The following is an 18,999-nucleotide window of genomic DNA, read 5'->3' on the forward strand; positions in this document are numbered from 1 at the left end:
AGAAAAAAACTCTAAAGTTAAATTCTGGAAGCTTATCTGACGACAACTCTAACTTGTTTATTGTAAGCTAAAATGACCGGTAATTAAATGTCAGAGAATACAGATTAGAAACAGTGAGGCATTACAGTTGCAAATTGCATTAATTTGAGTACTGAAACAGAATCTCTGCTTTTGGATATCAGAAGCCCGTCAAAATTTACAGGTAGTTTCATGGGAAAAAGATTTCTGGTAGCAAAAAACCTTTTGCTTCATCCAGCACTAGTGGCTGAAAGAGGAAAGTAAATAACTTTAGGCAAAAATAGAATAGTTTTACAGAGTAAGTACCAGTAAAGACTACCAAAAAAAATACTTGGGGATCTGATGGATTCTCTGTTACTTTAAGTCTTTACATTAAAACTTGGTCTTCTTGGGCAACAAACAATCTTTTCTTTTATTTTTCCCATTTAGGTAAAGAGCATAATTTCAAAAAATATGATGATAAAACATCAGACTCCCTGAATGCTCCCTATGACTATACTTCCGTGATGCACTATAGCCAAAATGCTTTTAGGAATGGAACTGAACCCACCATCATCACTAACATACCAGACTTCATGGATGTTATAGGACAGCGAATGGATTTCAGTGATTATGATATCCAGAAACTGAACCGGCTGTACAATTGCTGTAAGTTTCTCCCATTTCTTTTAAGTTTTTTTTTTTATTTCTGGTATTTGACAGAAATGAGGGTCATGTATACATGCTGGACTCACACAGGCACAAGTGAAAGAGATACTAACATATCTGGAGAAGTGAATTGTGTTAAGAACACCAGAAATAATGGTACAGCTAGAAATAACATAGCCCTTCTGCAGAAACACTGCTGCGCAGCAGAGTTTTCTGTGCAATTTTATCTGACCTTTAGTTAAAAACCAGCTTTACTCAGCAGCTGATTTTTGTTCATTCTTTGGGTGGTTGTTTAAAATCTGTGCTTCTGCACAAAGCTTTTTGTTTTTTCCCCTCCATTATTCCACAGCTGTTTCTCAGACACCGTACAGAAATTAATATTTTTGCTGTGACTATCACACCTACTCTGCTTTCACGGAATCTGTGAGACAAAGTGTGTGTTCATGCAGACACGGTACAGATGCTGTTACGAAGAAAATGCAGACTTTTAAAATTTTTATTTTTACTTTCAAGCCAAGTCTCTTACAGAAATGGTCAAAAGAGTTGTTTTCTCATGTGGGATTTATTTTTGCCAGCTGAAGTGGAAGTAAGAGGCAGAGAAATATACACAGATCTATTACCAAACTGGAATATAATTCTGTAATTGTGACTGCATCAAATGTGTCCTGGTACTCAAATAAAAGCTTTTATTTCACTGCCTCAGTATCCCAAGTAGCGAGTACCAGTTTACAGTTATATTTTAAGCCTCATTCTACAGGTACCTTAAATAATTATCAAACTGTCCTGTTATTTTTTGAGTATACAGTTCTGATGAAAATATTTCTTTTCATGTAGGTCTGACCTGAGCATACACATGCAGCCTTAGCTTCTAGCACTTGGCACACAGTCAGTTAGGCGTTACAGAGGTGCTTACAGCCAGGGATGTCTTTAACAGTGGATGAAGCCCTTCTTCCTCTCCATTAATCTTATATACTTTCCATCATTCTGGTGCATTACATAAATACTTCATGACATTTTAACTTCTTAACCCAGAGGCACATTCCCCAAATGAAATAAACCCCAAATCATGTTGAAATTAGCAACAAAACTGCCACCACCTTCGGTGCAGTCAGGATCTGCCCGGCTCCCCAGTCTGTCCCTTTGCTTCGTATTAGTGTGCACAATATTCGCAGGGCGGTAAGTGGTCTTCAGATCAGCCACCACTTGACTAAGTGCTCCCTGTGCCAGGAAAGGATGGGTGCTTTGCAGGTCCAAGCCCTCGCCTACCCAGCTGCTAGGGTAGACTGATGCTTTGTTAGGGGGAAGACTGAGAATGCTAGACATGGTTTGGGTGGCATGCATCCTCTCAGAGGAATCAAAAGATTACTTCTGTTGGTGAACGTGATATAAGGAAAAGTTTAAGCTGAAATTCTGCTGAAGGCCTGTGTGGTTAGGAAATTGCATTGAAAATGGGAAACTGGGTTCTTAAATTGAAAAAAACCCAACGAACCCAAAGCATGAGAAGTCCTGACTGATACTTTAGTGCTGTTCTGATCTTTTCCTCAGAACTGTCTTTCAGACCATATGGTAACAGTAGATTGTAGTCTGCTTTCCCCTTCTAGCATATTACCCAACAGAACTGACCATGAGGTTTCCCTCAGCCACTGGGAATTAGGATTCAGCACTCCTCCCCCATGTATTTCCTTCCAAGTCGAGCCTTTCACAACATAGCAAGAAAGTATCTGGCTTTTGGTGCAGATGGAGATGCTTCAAGCGGTGCCCCCATCCCCTGTTTAAGGAATTAATCTAAAAAATACATTGTAAGCTATTGGGTCTTGCTCTTTTCTCCTTTCTGTTGTCCAGGTCACCACTTCAGGCCATACTTTCTAATTAGGGTAGTTAGGCTACTTCCTTTCTGTTTGGGTAAATACATTTGATATTATGCTTTGTATTTTGATTTCAATGAGTTTTTTTCATTTAATGATTCTCCATTTATGCTTACTTTCTTGCTGACACCCTAGCTGTTTTTTTTTCCCTTTCTCCAGAAGTCAACATAAAACTTACTGTGAAAATCTTTTCTTGGTTTTTACAGCATCATACCAATACTGTGTCTTAAAAGGTATCAGTCACACAAGATTTCTGATAGCCTTGCAGGCTCTAGAGGGTTGTTAGCTTTCTATGAGGACAGTATAAAATATCTCAGCAGTACAACTGATTTGGCAGCAGTTCATACTTAAGTGCTTCTCTGAGCTACAGCCTAAGTGAAGCATTTGGTATGCCATTGAGGTTGCTTTTTGTGATGCTCAAGGTCCTTTTTGTGGTGCAATGAACCTTTAAACCTGCCACAATATTTTATACACAGTTTGAAAAGCATTTTATTAACTTAGTTGTTTTCAAATCATGACTGGTATTAGATGGAGCTCAGACATGGTACAATGGGAAACAAAACTAACAGCAGGGGAAAACCTGGGCTGTGTCTTCTCTCACCCATCCAGGGTTTGCTTTGGATGGAGAAAACATTTCATACAGTGTTTTCCCTTTCCTATTCAACTTCATAGTCTTTCTTCACTTAATTTTTCGCTTGTTATATGCAAGACACCTTAGAAATTTGTATGAGATGAGATATAGACTGGTCCCAAATGTACCTTTGCCAAATGTTTTTTTCAATTCAGAGTTTTGAAAACCAAGGTTTTCTTATTGTAGTGAAATACTTTCTGCCCTACTGTATTTCAAAACGAGCACTCCAGCTCATATACTACTGAACTTTTATCAAAATCTGTGGATATGTGTGGACTGGCCCAAAGAAAGCAGAGGAAAGAATGGGGAGCCTCAGGACATTTTGACTGTGTGAAGGTTGAGGGATTTGGGTTGGTGTTAGTGTTCCTTTTGTAAATAAAAGATGTGATATGATAATCAGCTGGCACCCTCCTGTGCTTGCTTAGTGCACAGAGTGGTCCTGACACCTTATTAAAGTCAGTGTTAATCGCCAGATGCTTTGAGTTCCTGATCATTACACCTATGAATGTTGATGGTGTTTTAAGCTGCTGGTTACTTAGTGTTTGCATTTAGTCTTTCTCTGCTCTTGGCTTTGGACATTCACAATTAAAATGTATGTCATTTAATAGATTCACAATTTTTTTTTTTCAAATGTTATAGCCTCCTCCATAAGTTTCATGGACACATGCAGTTTTGAACTTGAAAATATATGTGGCATGATTCAAAGTTCAGATGACAACAGTGATTGGCAGCGTTTGTCTCAGGTTCCTGCTGGGCCACATACTGATCACACTAACATGGGAGAATGTGAAGGTATGAGAAAAAATTGTTCTTATCTCTCTGGGGAGTATTTTCTGCAGAGGCATGTGAGTTGACTTTGATCTTGGCCTTGTTCTCTGTTTATTTGTTGTCAAATTACAGATTATTTTTTAACTAAGCAACATAAATCTACATACTTTGGGACATCATGTGATATGTTTGATTTTCTGCTAATTTGAGAAGACTGAATGTCCTTACCTCTTGATCTGTTTGCTAGTCTTAGTGTCACATCCTGATACAAGAACTATATAAAATGTGCTAACCTATGGTACAAGCACACCAGAAAGACTGCTGCTTTTCTGAGTAATTGCTTGGTAGGTCTTTGGAAAGGATTGGGATTTAGGAATTGTGTATATTACCAGAGCTCAGGTGGAAAATCAAATTAATTGAGAATATAGCCAGTTGTTTCTGAACCTGTCAGAGGAAACTTCTTCAGTTCAGGAGCTTAAACCAGTCCTCCAGAGATAGAGTCAATTGTGAATTACTGGCACTGAGTAAAGAGTAAAAGCCCATGCTTTTGAGAACAAATTGCTAGAGAAAGCCAAATGAGGAAAAAAGTTGCAAGGAGAGCAGTTCTGCCTATGGGGAATGTGAACAGATAATGGTCCTCAGTCTGCAAATTCGTACAGGATCTACCTTACCCTGGCTCGACCATGTCTCTTAGCATTACAACACAGTGTTAAGAATACCAGTACACTGGGAAAATTTTATTTTCTCTCTCCTTCCTCTGCCATTCATTTCTCATTGACTTTTGACAGATTCTGGCTACTTCATGCATTTCAACACCAGTGCTGGAGCAGAGGGAAGCACAGCTATCCTGGAGAGCCGAATTCTGTATCCCAAAAGGGGCTTTCAGTGCTTACAATTCTATTTCTATAACAGTGGTCATGAAAGCAACCGGCTGTATGTCTGGGTCAGGGAGTATACTTCAGCCCATCCGAATGGTACTTTGAGACTCATTGAAGAGATAAAAGGTATGGAATAAAATTGCATTTTGGTTTAATCTATGCTCCAGCACCTTTTCAATGTACTGGGGGAGGGAGGAGAAAATATTGTAGCAAAGTGACTCATGTCCTAGCATTATTCTTTGGCTTCTTCTCTATGTAATTGATTCTCTGCTGGTGAAATTATACTTGGTGGATCCTCAGTCAGCTGTTTTCCTGTAATATAATCGATTACTACGAATTACAAACTCTTGCATTATCAAGATAATTTTCTCACCAAAATAGCTAAAATTCCATGAGCAGTCATTTTAACTGTTCTAGAATTGCTGGTCTCAATAGCAACAGATGAAGTTGCTCATTAAAGTAAATTACAATAAACAAGAAAGTAATAGTAAAGAAATGGAAAGTGAAAGTGCCCTGGAATACCTAACATGCCAGTTTAAAGAAGATAAGTAAGATTTAACTTACTTTCTAAACAAGGTTTTAAATTACTTAAATGAAATATATGGGCAGCAGATCACGATTTGAGTTGTAGTTTGAAGAAAATTAAGTTCTTGAGGTTTTAGGAGCCTATGACCTACAGAATGAGCAACTGAGGTCAGTCAATGGACAAGAGCTCTTTAAGCTAGAATTGCCAAAGTCACCTTATAATTAGATACTTTCTCAAATATTTAACTATTACTTGGTCTCCATTACAGCTATGACTAGTTCAGTCTTCTGGTTACATAAGGGTCTGAGCAAGTTCTTTTACTAAACAGGTATCAAGTCCACTCTTCTGCCCCTTTTTGTCCCTTTAGGCTCAACTGCTGCTGGTGCCTGTTTTTCTTTTCTGTTTTCCACTCTTTTCTTCAACCTGATGCTTTCATCATTCCTGTGTGCCATCAGGAATCCTTAGTGTAAGTGTCAGGACTGCTGAAGCAGTGTAGATTTCAGATCAGTCTGAGCCCTCCAGACTCTTTCAAACTCTACTTTGAAGCCAAGATTAATTTCTCCACACTTCAGCATTCTTCATAAATCCTTTTTCATGTATATTAGGTCCAATTTCCCATTCCTGCTTTCTCAAGTCCGTAAGTTCCTTTTAAGTCTCTGATCTCATAAATATCCCCAAATGGGCACCCTCCTTTGAAAATCTCTCGTAAAATTTTCAGGAATGGTTTAAGATAATGTTTTCCCCCTAGCTGTTTCAATTCTCTCACCAATGTGGTCGATGAACTGGAAGAAACAGTGACACTGCAGCCCTTTCCAACCATCACCCGGTACCCTGGCTGAGCTGCTCATGGCTTTGCACTGAACCACCATGCTCGAGGGGCTGACGGACAAGCCCTGAACCCTTTCTGCTGGTCTATGGCAGCTGTGGCTGCCTTCAGCTGGGAGCAGGGGAGGCTGTGGGGCTGGGACATTTTACAGCACAGTAGCTGATCTGCTCATTGAACACGAGTCGGAAACCCCAGTCTTGCATATAATCTGTGCAGTTCAAAACCCTTTCATTTATGCAGAAAGCAGTTTAATGGAAAACAGTGGGGTGCTTCTGTTCTTGTTTCTCAGTTTATTTTTTTCCCCTCCTAATTATAACGGTAATGAAAAATGGCAAGAAATTAAGACTCATATCTGAGATCCATTGTGTTGTGTTTAGAATCGTTAGGAGAGTGAAGCATGATTTCTGTACCTGGGATTGGCACTGCTTATTCCGTAAATGCAGCTGAAAGTCTGGTCTACTGCGCAGGTTAACATAAATCAGACAGCAAAGGAAACTGTTTTGTTGCACATGCTATTAACAAAGGATGGCCTACTTTCATCTGCCTTACAAGGCCCCTGTGCAGAGGTCTTTGCATTTGTGTTAGCTGCTTTTGGAGTTAAATGGAATTTTCCAGTGCAGGCACTTTTGGATGCAGCACCAGTCTCACAGTGAGGTTTTATCACATGAAGTAGGTTTTGCAAATGACTGGCTTTAATTTGAACTTAGTACCATTAATCATTTGATGGGTGAACAGTGCTTCTGCATAGGCAAATTTCCAACAAGCCATTTAAACATACAAAAACAACCGTGTGAACCAATCTTGTCATTCTGGGCTCCCAGGTTCCTCTGTAGCACTTTTTTGTTGAGACATGTTGTTATTCAGTTACTTGAATATACCTTGTTATGATTTTTTTTCTTTTTAATAATACAGGTGACAGCCATCTTTGTGCATTTAATTATCACAACATTTGGACTAATTTAATGCATCGTTCTTTAAAAATATAAAAGAAAAACAGTCTTAAAATCCATGAACACTGTTTTCATTCAAATTAAAGAGCTGTTATGTATACTAAATCTGTTGAAAAATTGAATTCAGAAAATATGATCTTGCATTCAAAAAGTAACACCCACCAGAGAAATATTCCATCACATCAGTGCCAGTGGAACAGAGAAATTCTTACATAGTGTTGGCATAGGGTCTGTAGACCTGTCCTGTGTAGTGTTTGACTTGACTTCTTACTCAGAAATCTCTACCCTTATTTTTCAGGTTCACCTGTGAGTTCTTGGCAGCTCCATCATGTCTCTTTGAATATCACATGTAAATTCCGGGTTGTGTTTCAAGGTGTGAGAGGAAGTGGCATATCAGACGGAGGCCTCTCTGTTGATGACATCAACTTATCAGAAACTCAGTGTCCCCACCACGTCTGGCATATCGGAAATTTCACACATCTCCTCAACACAAGTCCAGCAGGGACAGCAGGAAAAATATACAGCCCACCTTTTTACTCTAGTAAAGGATATGCTTTTCAGGTCAGCTTGTATATAAACGGTACCACCGATAACCCATTTAATTTAGCAATGTACTTGCACTTGATTTCTGGAGCAAATGACGATCAGTTGCAATGGCCCTGTGCATGGCAGCAAGGTACAGTGATTCTGCTTGACCAGCATCCTGATATTCGTCAACGGATGTCAAACCAAAGAAGCATAACAACAGACCCCCTGAAATTATCAGGTTAGTTAAAATCAGATGTGCTATTAAGTACATTTGAAACACAGCCAAAAGAAAAGGAGTCAAATTTTCTCTTTGTGTAAATCAGTGCTGTTTTTTCAGCTTCTGGAGTGTTTCATTTGTTTGCAGCAACAATATGATCGATACACAAACAAGAAAAAATAAAATATAGAAGTAGGTTAAGTGGGGACCTGGGCTTTCAAAGTTGATTTGCATAAGAAACAGGTGGATGATCCACTCCTAAAATTTATTTCATATGCTCTGTGAAGATGCATTTATGTGTGCTTTAATGGGAATGGAAGTTTTCCAGAAGGCTTGAAAAGAAAAATACTGAATTAACAATAAACACAGTTCATACCAGATAAAAGTGCAACTAGGAAACAAATCCCTGCCCTCATAAATGGTACAGCAAATCTCCAGATGGACAAAGTACTGATTCATATTACATAATCTGTACTCGTTCAAGGTGTGAGAAGATAAGGAGCAATGGTCCACAATAACTTGGAAAGGAGGCAGTTGAACTAAAGATGTAACCCTGAGACATGGTAAAAAGAGATATTAAAGAAAACCCCCATATGCATCATTGGATAGAGATTGAATTTAAGCCATAATAACTTTCTGTGTCGATGTAACAGTTTTGCCAAAAGAAACCACCTCCACCACTGAACGAGCTTCCTGAGCTTTCAGATTGTAATATTAGTGAAGAAAGGAAGGCACAAAAATGTCTACTTGACAGTATTATTTTAAATTTTTTATGATTTATGTTCATTTTTCTATGACACTGTATGTTAAAACAAAGCATGTAATCTAGAAAGACTAAATGTCCTCTCTGTAAATGAAAGATGCACGACACCAGGTTCTCCATGGGTGGTTCACATTTTCCCTGTGCTCTCTGCTGTTATGGCCATAGTGCTTAGCCCTTTTCCTTCCCTGACCCTGTGGACATGCAGTCTGTTTGCACTCTGCGCCTTCTCCCTTCTCTTATTTAATCAGATATTTCTAATAGCTTCAGATTCCCAAGGGAAGCTTTGTAACTCCTACCCTTTCTCTAACCATCAGAGGTAACAGGCAGTTTCTTCTCCCTCTGCCAGATATTTTCATAGACAATCAGGCTCAGCTTTGAGATTTAGAACAGGGTCTGATGGAAGGAACATCAGTTGCCTGTGACCATTCAGGTTGTTCAAGTGCCCTTTGCTCTACATTCACATTAACAGATGCTTTTTTTTTTTGAGAAGCACTGAATTAATTAATTTTACAGTTGATTCATATGCTACTCATCTTCTTGCCCACCACAGTTTAAAAGAACTAAAAAGAGAATACAACAGGTTTTCAACTAGCTCTCCACTAACCTCATCTCCAGCAGGTTCTTTTCTCAATACCTCAAGCTAAACCAAGCCTTTGAAGATCTCCGTTGTTTTGTGCATCTCATTAGTGTGGAATCTCAGGCAAAAAACCCCCTGCAAATATTGTAGGCAGATTCAGCATTGCTCCTACTCCTTGAGTTTCAGGTAATCTATTGTCTTCTCCATATTCAGGATATCCCTGAGCAGTTAAGCAGAAGCAGGCAAAGTAGGACACAGTGTGTCTTGGTTGTTGAGAGAGGCCTCAGTACTACTTTGCAGCAGAGATTATTTGAGAAGGAAAGGACCCTATTTAGAAAGAAATTCACAGTGGTTCCACACTCACATGAAGTTAATTTTTTTCCCCAGCTTCCTCATCAACTTATTTTTGGGATAGACCAGATAAAGTGGGATCCACAGCATCTTTTCCCAATGGAACTACATTCATGAGGGGTCCAGGAAGTGGAACGAGTTCATTTTTGACTCATCAGAGACTTAGAAGCCGCAACTTTATTAAAGAAGATGGTGTTTATATTCTTATAACAATGGAAGGTATGTAAACATAGTTGATATTCTTTACAATACACTAAACATGAAATGGCACATACAAAGTCACTAGTGCTACAGATATAAATACATGTGATACTTTGCACAAGAGCAGTTTTGGAACTACGCATGTATCTGAAGTCAGGTCATATATCTGAATAAATTGTGGATAGGTACATGCATAGTCTAATTCCTTTATCTCATGTGGAGATGTATAACACGATGCTAGTTCTGTGCAAATTATTTTGAATAGAGTACTTAGAATAAAATTGTCTGTTTCTGAAAAAACCCTAGAGGATATTTCCAAAATACATCATGCTTCCTAAAGGTAAAAAAGACTATTTATCTGACTATTCTACCTGTGGACAGGCTTTTTGCTCTTTACTATTAGAACTCACCATTAGAATAAGAGGTAGAATAACATGAAATAAAGATCTTATTTCCTGTGTTTTTATCATGCAGATATATCACATCTACTATCAACTCAGCCAAGTGCTTCACCCACTTCTGTTATAAACACACCCAGTGCCACCACCACCAAACCTACCTCTAACACCACTGCCACCACCAAGCCCACCACCGCCACGACCACCAAGCCTACCACTATGTCTACCACCACCACAACACCCATCACAACAGCTTCTGTCACCCTGACTGAAAAGCCAGAGGTTCCAGGTTTCTGTCCAGACAACTCTTGTGAAAATGATGGTGTCTGCATTATTGTACATGGAGCACCGGTGTGCAGGTAACTGCCTTCACTCACTCTCAAATGCAGTTTTAGGGTGAATAATGGAAGTTTCTAGTAGAATAAATCTTTATTCCTAATGAAAGGAAAGACAGACTATAGCTGATTTAAGGCAAATATTCCCAATTGCTACTGCGAGACTAAAGCTTATGACCAGTTTGGGCAACAAAGCTCCTAACTTCAGCATTTGACCATTTTGAAGTACTTTGCTTGACTTCCCTGTAAATTGTATTTTAAACGTGTTTATAATTTTCAGTGATGTTATAAAATGGACTGTGCATCTACTTAGAAGTCCCTGCAGCAACATTTAGAAGAGTTAAATATAAATGCAGTTGAAACAAAAGAGCATTCATATCAGTAGAAAAGATGTTTAATAGTTTGCAGGCAAGAGGCAGCATAGATATTATTTTAGAATTTGTTTCAGAAATATCATGTAGTGCAAATTATAACCACGAATTACTTAAGTGTAGTTGCTTGCTTTTGAAAGCAGCAATGAAAGCTGAGGACTAAAAATGTTGTTTGCCCTGCAAGAAAATGAATATCAACTTTTATTTAATTCTCTGTGGATACATTTGCGTAACCCACCTGACTCATTAGCATTGTCCCAGCTCTCAAGGTTACCATCTTCAGCCTTAGAGCTTGTTTATGTGATGCTGTGTCAGGGCAAGTAGATTGGAGGAATGCTGTGAAGCAAACATCTAAAGCCTGAGAGTAACAAGGGTCAGGAATACTCATTAAATGTTATATCTCCCCATTTAGAAACATTTTAAAAAACAATTCTTGTGCAACTCATCAGAAGCAGGTCACCAATATGAGTAAATGTCAAGAAGCTGTTCCAAGAAGACAAAAAAATGTTGTGCTGATTGTTATGCTTGATTTCAAAATTATGGAAAGAGAACATTTATTTTCTGACAGCTCTGGACTATTTGAAGCTCTAGTGGCTATGTGAACTATTTTCCATCCTAGAGAAGTGTGTGACCAGCAGTCAGTTTCCAGTCCAATTTCCTACTGGGAAACGAGGGGGAATGCGATACAGAACTCTGAGCTGGATCACATGAAGTCCCCCAGTAGTCAGTGTCTTTGCAGCACACTGCCAACAGACTAATTTTGAGGGTTGAGGGTAGTTCTGAATAAATGGCTTAGGAGCTAGAAAAACAATACATAAGGAACAACCAGGGTGAGAAATGTAGGGGCAGGTGTGCACTCAGCAGTACTGCACAGATTTATTTTTTTTCAGTTGGATCATTGGGACCCTCATGTGCTCCCCATAAAATGTTTCGCAGCTGGTTGTGATGCTGGATAAGGTGAAGGAATTGAGCCCTGGAGGTTGTTTTTAGTTGTAAAACCAGACAACTGTAGGATGTCAATTTCTTTTCTTACCTTCTTCTTGGGGGAGGGCAGAGCCAGCTCATACAAGTTCTTTACATTTGAAAATAAGCCCCTTCTGGCAGGGAGGAGGTCTGATCAGAACATACCACATCTACCAGTGGAGAAGCACCAAGCAGGGAAAGGAGAATGTGGTGGGAACATGTTCAGCTAGCTCAGTTCTTGAACTGAGGAGTTCCTGCATCAAAGTTTTGGTTCAGCTGCTATCTGGTCAGAAGATGCCTTGAGAGTCCAGCTTGTGTGTGGTCTCCATCTCATTTATCTCACAGATTTGAATTGATGCATAAGGTGAGCTGAGAAAAAAAACAAACAAAACACCAAAGGAAATGTGAGGAAACAGGAGGATGAAGTTTTCTGGAGGGTGGTAAATGTGGCTTGATTGGATAAAAATAGCAGTTAAAAGCTTCTGGACCAGTTGCCACAGGAGCTGATTCAACTCCTTCCTATAAAGTCTTTTCTAGATTGACTGAGGGAAGAAGGTAGAAGGGCTTTGTGTAAAAGCTGAGCATGACAAAAGGCAGAACTGCATTAGGGTATGAGGCTAATTAGTTATAGCACAAGCAAATATTACACGGCACTGGTCCTATTGACTGCTATCAGTTTCGTGGAGCAGCAAGTGAGTTTTTTATCAACAGAAGTGCTATAAACTTCAAGGAAAAGGAAGCAGATAAGTGAACTGAGTGATCCAGAGGGCCTCTCTGTTGGTAGCGAAAGATGACCATTCTGTAGCAGCAGCAGCATTCTATAGATCAGCTGCAGCCAAGCGTTAAGCAGTCAAAAGTATCAGGATGGTGCTTGGGTTTCCTGCATAGACTCTCTCTGAAGATGTGACCTGTAAAAGAGTGGGAAGCTGAAAGAAGCACTCCAGATGTGTAAGGACAGCGAGCCACTCAAGACAACTTTAAAATAGAAGTCCATTTTAAGATAGACAACTTTAAAATAGAAGTCCATTTTAAGATAACTTCATTGTGCTTTGGGTTATATATAGAAACAGTGCATCAGAGATGCTGTTTTTCTTAGGTAGATGTTTTCATGCCTTTAATCTTTAGGTGATAGCACACATTTGTTCTTTTACTTTCTAGATGTCCAGCAGGTGACAACTGGTGGTACATGGGAGAAAAGTGTGAAAGGAAAGGCTCGACTGAAGAAAATACTATAATAGCTGTTTCTTCAACCATAACTGTATTTGTTGTAATGCTTATTGTCACTATCACAACTGCAGTGTGCCTTAAAAAGAAATACAGCCAAGGAAAGGAAACGGGGGAGAGCCTGACTTTAGAAGAAGTAAGTATTTTGCCTCATTCAACATACATATATATACACATATATATAAAACACACACACATATTTATCTATATTTACTAAAAAGTAAACAATCAAATTTAGTAAGAAGTAAATTGGAAGATGTTACATTTTTGAAGTCTGAAGACACCAGCTTAGGAATTAAAGAGCTCCATTAAGTGCTACTAATTTATCAAAGACCAAAAAATCACTACATTCAAAATCTCTTCTCCACCACCCCCGCAACTCTTACTGCCCTGATGGCAGTCTACATTGAGTGGGAGAGTGTAAACAAAGGAGCTAATTTTCAGTTTGTTAACTAAACCATGTTTTCCACTTAGTGGACTTGTATTTCATATATTTTACTGCATTTTCTACTGAAGATCTCTCCTTAAAACACCTGAATATGGTGCTAAAACCCCCAACCCAAAATGCTGAAACAAAAAGCAAATCTAAAAATTAGTTTCCCTATGCAATGGCCATTTTTTATGCAAGGAACAAAGTAGCCATGGAAATCATGGCTTAGGGAGAGGTAAAAGAAGACAGCAGATTAAAACTATCTGAACGGCTGGATCAGAAAGCCCATGTAGTGAATAGCAGCAGCATTTGGGCAGGTTTTGGTAGAAAATTTCATAAAGTCTGAGGCACATGGACTCCTAGTTTAAATAGAGACTTAAACTTGGAAATGGCAACAGTGATGTAGCTTAGAGGGACTCAGAAGGCACAGGAGAAGTTTTTTAAGCAAATAGAATAGGAATGGCTTTCCAGACAGCAGAGTTCCATTTTTAATTTTGTACTAATATTTTTTGTGTGATATCCTGTTGAGGTGCAGTACTTCTGTGCAATACCAGATACTTGACACTGTTACTTTATGGCCCTCCAATATATAATTTTGGTTTCTTTGCAAGTAACACTCTTACATTATACACATTTTTCCCTTCCCTACACACTTATAAGATGTGGGTTTGTTTATTTGTTTGTTTTTTCTCCCCGCATTTAGAATAAAACATCCTTTTGAAGGTAATGCAAACAAGCATCAAAGTCACAAGATGAACGTCACTGGAAAACCACAACTGCGTCATCATTCTTTCTATTACTTTTATCTCAACCACCATGATAAAGGTTTGTAAAGTCTGGAAAATAATTCATCATCTGGATAAAATACTATGCTAAAGTCAGTGAAGTGTCTGACAGTGCTTTGTATCTCCATGCAACGGAGAAAAATGGAAATATGTTGTGTGACATGCCTGCCCAGTCCTTCAAGTCTACCTGAATATGAAGAAAACATGTAAAACTGCATCCTGAGTTTCAATCAACACAGTAAAGTCTAGGTTTGCTACCTTATCATGATACAGACATCTTTAATAAAAGGGAGCTGGACCCTGTAATCATGGGCTACCCAGCTGTTCTGAGTCCTGCAACAGCTGTCAGTCAGTAATGTCAGGGTACGTGCAGTGTGGGAGTGTCTGGTTCATTAAGTTATTTAGTTGTGATCTATTCACTATAAAAGAAATAACAACTAATGAGGAAAGTGATAAATTAACCACACAGACACACAAACATTAATGAGGAAGTCACAATAGAGACGATAATGAGGACCCAGAATGCTTCAGCTGCTGATTGATGGTCCATTAAAGGAACTACTCAGGCAGAGCCTTCAAGAATGTCAACCTGAATTTTTAACTGATAGGAAGGGGGAAACATGATTAACGTGAGTATTATGGGAAAATTGAGGCTGCTTGGGATATGAGCTATCAGAAGAGGTTTGTGGACTTAAGTAAAAATGACGATGGGATGTTTAGGGGAAGGGCCCAAGGATCCAAAGAAAAGGGAAGGATCACAGTGACTCAGAGAGGAACTCATGTGGGAAAAGGGTGCCAGCAACTGGAGAGACAGACCTGTAAAAGAGATCTGTGTGCCAACAACCAGAGGAGACCACAGGTCTTAGGACTTGTGGGTCTGGGTACTAGCCCATGGAGGGACTAGCATGCAAGAGTCTGTGTGCCAGTAACTGGTGAAACTGTGGGCTGAGGGACTGGGGTGCGTGCGCGTTGTATGTGTGTTGAAGGTCCAAGCGCAAGCAACTGGAGGAGAGGCCAAGGGCACCGGGGCTGTAGGTTTGGGTGGCAGCAACTGGGAGCGAACAGGTTGTATGGGGATGTGTAAGAGGTCTAAGTGCTGGCAGCTGGGAAGACCTGGGTGTATACATATTTCTTCAGTGATTTTACTTCTCTGTGCGTGTATGTATAATTCACTAGCAAACCTCAAGATGGACTAGCTGATGAGTTGGAAGAAACATTTCCACATCTGGAGGACACAGTCTGAGCCAGTGGCTGGGGTAAGGGAGCTCAGGATCCAGGCATGGATATTAGGTAAACTGAGAGTTCATGCTAATATTCAAGGGATCTGTGATTGTGGGAATGCTTATGCAATGAGTCTGTGAGCGTGTGCATCTGTTTCACTAGCAAGCATCACAGTGCTCTATCTGGCAAGTAGGAGGTGACTTGCATACCAGTTAAAGGACCCCAGGTCCAGCCACGGATATGAAACGCATTTAGAGGCCATGCTAACATTCAAGGGGACTGTGAATGTGGCTGAGTTTATGATGAGGCCACATGTTTTCACCAGAGAACCTCCCTTCTGATCAGCTGGAGGGGAGGAAGAGGACAGGGCTGTCTGCACTTGTGTGTGTTTGGGTAGTGTTATAGGTGGGTGGTGCTACCCGCACAGCTCTGTGTGTGCAGCAGCCTGTGCAGCCGGCTGCAACTAGGGACCTCTGTGTGCCTGTGTGCGTGTCTCTTGGATACACACTAAACCTTGCTACAGGCCAGACCTGCAAACAGGTTTCATGCTGCACCCTTGGGACTGGGATGTACAGATCACCTGGGACCGTTCCTGGCTGGGCATGTTGGCTGGGGAGGAAGGATCCCAGGGGTGCTAGATTTGGTGGCTCCCTTAACGCCCTTGACAAGCTGGGCTACAATTCAGTGGGATTTGGAGAAGAGAGTAGTGCATGGAAATAAAAGGGCCAGAGGAAGCAACGTATACTTCCCCGAGGGTACTTTGCAGAGAGGGATGGCAGTCACCATGGGCACAGATCATCACATTTTCAGTGTTTTGGAAGGGAGCTGCAAGAGACAGGAATGCCAGTAACAGAAATGTCAGGTCACGCCAGATGGTTTGTTGACTGGTATGTTAATATGTTCACGTTTAAAGGTCAGCAGCTACTTTGATTCCCTGGAATAGATGTTGATGATCTTAACATTTGCCATGCAATTTATTCTAACTCTGGGCCAGAGCAGTTCAAATGTATGGAAATTTGGTGAGGGAACTAGCCTTCCTCTGAACACTGCTGCGTGGGACAAAGCAACAAATGTGTATGCTTCTGTACCAACATTACATATCTACTCCTCCTCTGATTTATATTCTCTGAAGTGTAGTTATATTTAAAGCATTCATAGCTGGTTTTATTAGCTTTTGTTGGAACCCAAAGATTCATGGAAACAGCCAGCCAAAATTAACAAAGATTTGTCAGAGCTAACAAACATCCTGGATAGGAAGATACCCTACTATAGCTGTCTTAAAATAACTTCCCTATTTTGACATATCTTCATCAGCAGTTTTCATGCAAATAATCCTCCAAATGCGCCTTCAATTAAGATATGCACATAGATTTACATGGAGTTAAGAAGACACAAATGAGACTGTTCATAAATTCGACTCTGGCTAAAATACGTAACATTATAAACAGTAAGCATTTCATAATTTCAAATGTGAACTACCAGATTTATGACTGCAGAGATTGTTTATATTTTTTGAAATCCATATTACATGAAATGGCATAAATACCCGTGCTTTCATCAGAAGACAGCTTAATACACCGAGCAATTTATTACAATATATTGTGCAAAATACAAATTCTATGAGGTATATCATGAAACGGTAAACTTCCATGGGGAAAACCTTTAAGCTTCTACTTACTAATTTCAAACATGAATCAGTGAAGAGTACAACTTAAAACTGAATCTCCTGGTCAGCGAGCATGAACAACTCACTTTTCAGTGGTGAGCAGATTCCATAGTGCCAAAAGAGACTGAGGTTTTATTAATGTCATTAACCGACCTAAAAATACTCAAGAGAAAAATACATTGTTTTCAATGTGCAATGCAGAAAAAAATACTTGGGAAGTCCAGCATCAGATTCAATATTGCCCTTTATTGTCTATCACAGAAGTTACACTACTAGCTCAAGTTCCTGAAAAAATACATTTTTCTTAAAAAGCTGTAGCACAACTGACTTACAGTGATGTTATTTTTCTGTGAAGAAAGGAGGTGAGAGATTAAAAGTACGCATGTGGTTTAGGAAATGAAGCATTTCAACTGGACTGCTGTTCTTTATGACTAGATGCTTTACTTGGATTTGTAATTTAACTGGTTAGAGTTGCAATGCCTCAGTAATGGTCATCTCTTGTGAAAACAGTAATGAAAATTCACCAGCCCAGGTCCTACGGTTTTCCTCTGGAGCTGACTTCCCTGCTTTACAAAGACTTTTCCTACATGGTTATTAGGACTGCATCTATTATTTTTAATGAAATAGCTTAATTTTGGAGACATACATTTGACACATTTACAGATTTCATCACAGATCAGACACTGCATTGGTCAGTCAGAGAGCCATACGTGGGGTTGTAGCCTGGGTGTTTACTTTCCTAAAGCAGATTTATTCACAGAAAGATTTACTAAAAATCTTTAATGTAAACGTCTCTGTGTGAAATAACTGAGATATTAATATTACAGTAAAAGCCACCAGCATTAAATCTGCACCAAGTTCCACTTTTCTTTCCCTTCCTTCTCACACTGTGGTGATTCAGCTTAAAATTTGCAACAAGGATTTGCTTTGCCTGCACCCCTGGTCAGGCGCATTCCACTCTCTTCAGATCAGGACTAGTGTAAAAAGCCTATTATTTGGTTCCTACAATGTGCAGAACAAGGGCTTGAGCTGTGGATATTGACTTCTCAGGTCGACTGCCCTGCTCCTGTTCCCCATTCAAAGGGTTTCTGCTGGTACTGGTGACCTCCCCCCCCTAGCAAAGACCCAGGTTTAAGTGAACGTTGTCTTTTCTGCTCCTCCCTTTCTGGGCTTTGGACTAGCTGTACAGCTGGACCCAGCAGAGTATGTGCACATTGTATTTAGAGCTGTGTGCATGACTCATTCCCCACTGCTGAGTCTATCAGGAGGCACAGCATAAGCTTAAAAATAAAATAAAATAACCCCAATATTCGAGTTAGTGGCTCAGGTTTGGAGTAAAAAAAAAAAAAAAAGAAAAGGTAGGCTGTTTTTCTAGCTACTTAGCAGTCTTTCTTCAGGAATCTCAGCATTGCAGAAAATCTTTTAGGCATGCTACCTAATATCTATGCTAAACAGTATACACAGCTTCATATTCCTGATATAGGCAAACTAGACCAATTTCATTGCTATTTGCATCACACGGATCAGCTCACTCGGTCTAGCTTTTGCACAAGTAGCAAATAACTGAATCATAATGTTTAATAGTCTGGCTGGCACTGCATTGTCTAAATGCAAAAAAAAAGGGACTGATCCTAGACACTAGCTCTCTTTCTGCAGCTAAGCATGTCAGGTGTCTTGTACCACTCACACTGGGCAGACACAGTTCCAGGGTGCAGGGCAGAAGTCATGAGCTGTCATTTTTTTCAGGCACAGATCAGAATAGAGTGGTATTTCTCCCCCCCCTTTTTTTTTTTTTTTTTTTTTTTTTTTTTTGTCACAGCTCTCATTTTCCACTGTTATTAGAGCTCAGGGGCTTTTGC

General features: G+C 39.7%; 1 protein-coding gene across 1 annotated transcript in view; it reads left to right on the forward strand.

Moving 5' to 3' along the window:
* The window catches only part of MEP1B (meprin A subunit beta), a 33,519-nt gene extending 15,528 nt beyond the window's left edge, over nt 1-17,991 (forward strand). The window contains 8 exon segments of the mRNA XM_040588835.1: nt 448-666; nt 3,802-3,954; nt 4,719-4,934; nt 7,409-7,876; nt 9,583-9,765; nt 10,222-10,504; nt 12,973-13,174; nt 14,172-17,991. Of these exon segments, the coding sequence (XP_040444769.1) occupies nt 448-666; nt 3,802-3,954; nt 4,719-4,934; nt 7,409-7,876; nt 9,583-9,765; nt 10,222-10,504; nt 12,973-13,174; nt 14,172-14,189 (1,742 nt within the window). The 3' untranslated portion in view covers nt 14,190-17,991.
* Nucleotides 17,992-18,999: the final 1,008 nt, after the last annotated feature.

This window comes from Falco naumanni, chromosome 3 (genome assembly GCF_017639655.2).
Source record: "Falco naumanni isolate bFalNau1 chromosome 3, bFalNau1.pat, whole genome shotgun sequence".
NCBI lineage: Eukaryota > Metazoa > Chordata > Aves > Falconiformes > Falconidae > Falco > Falco naumanni.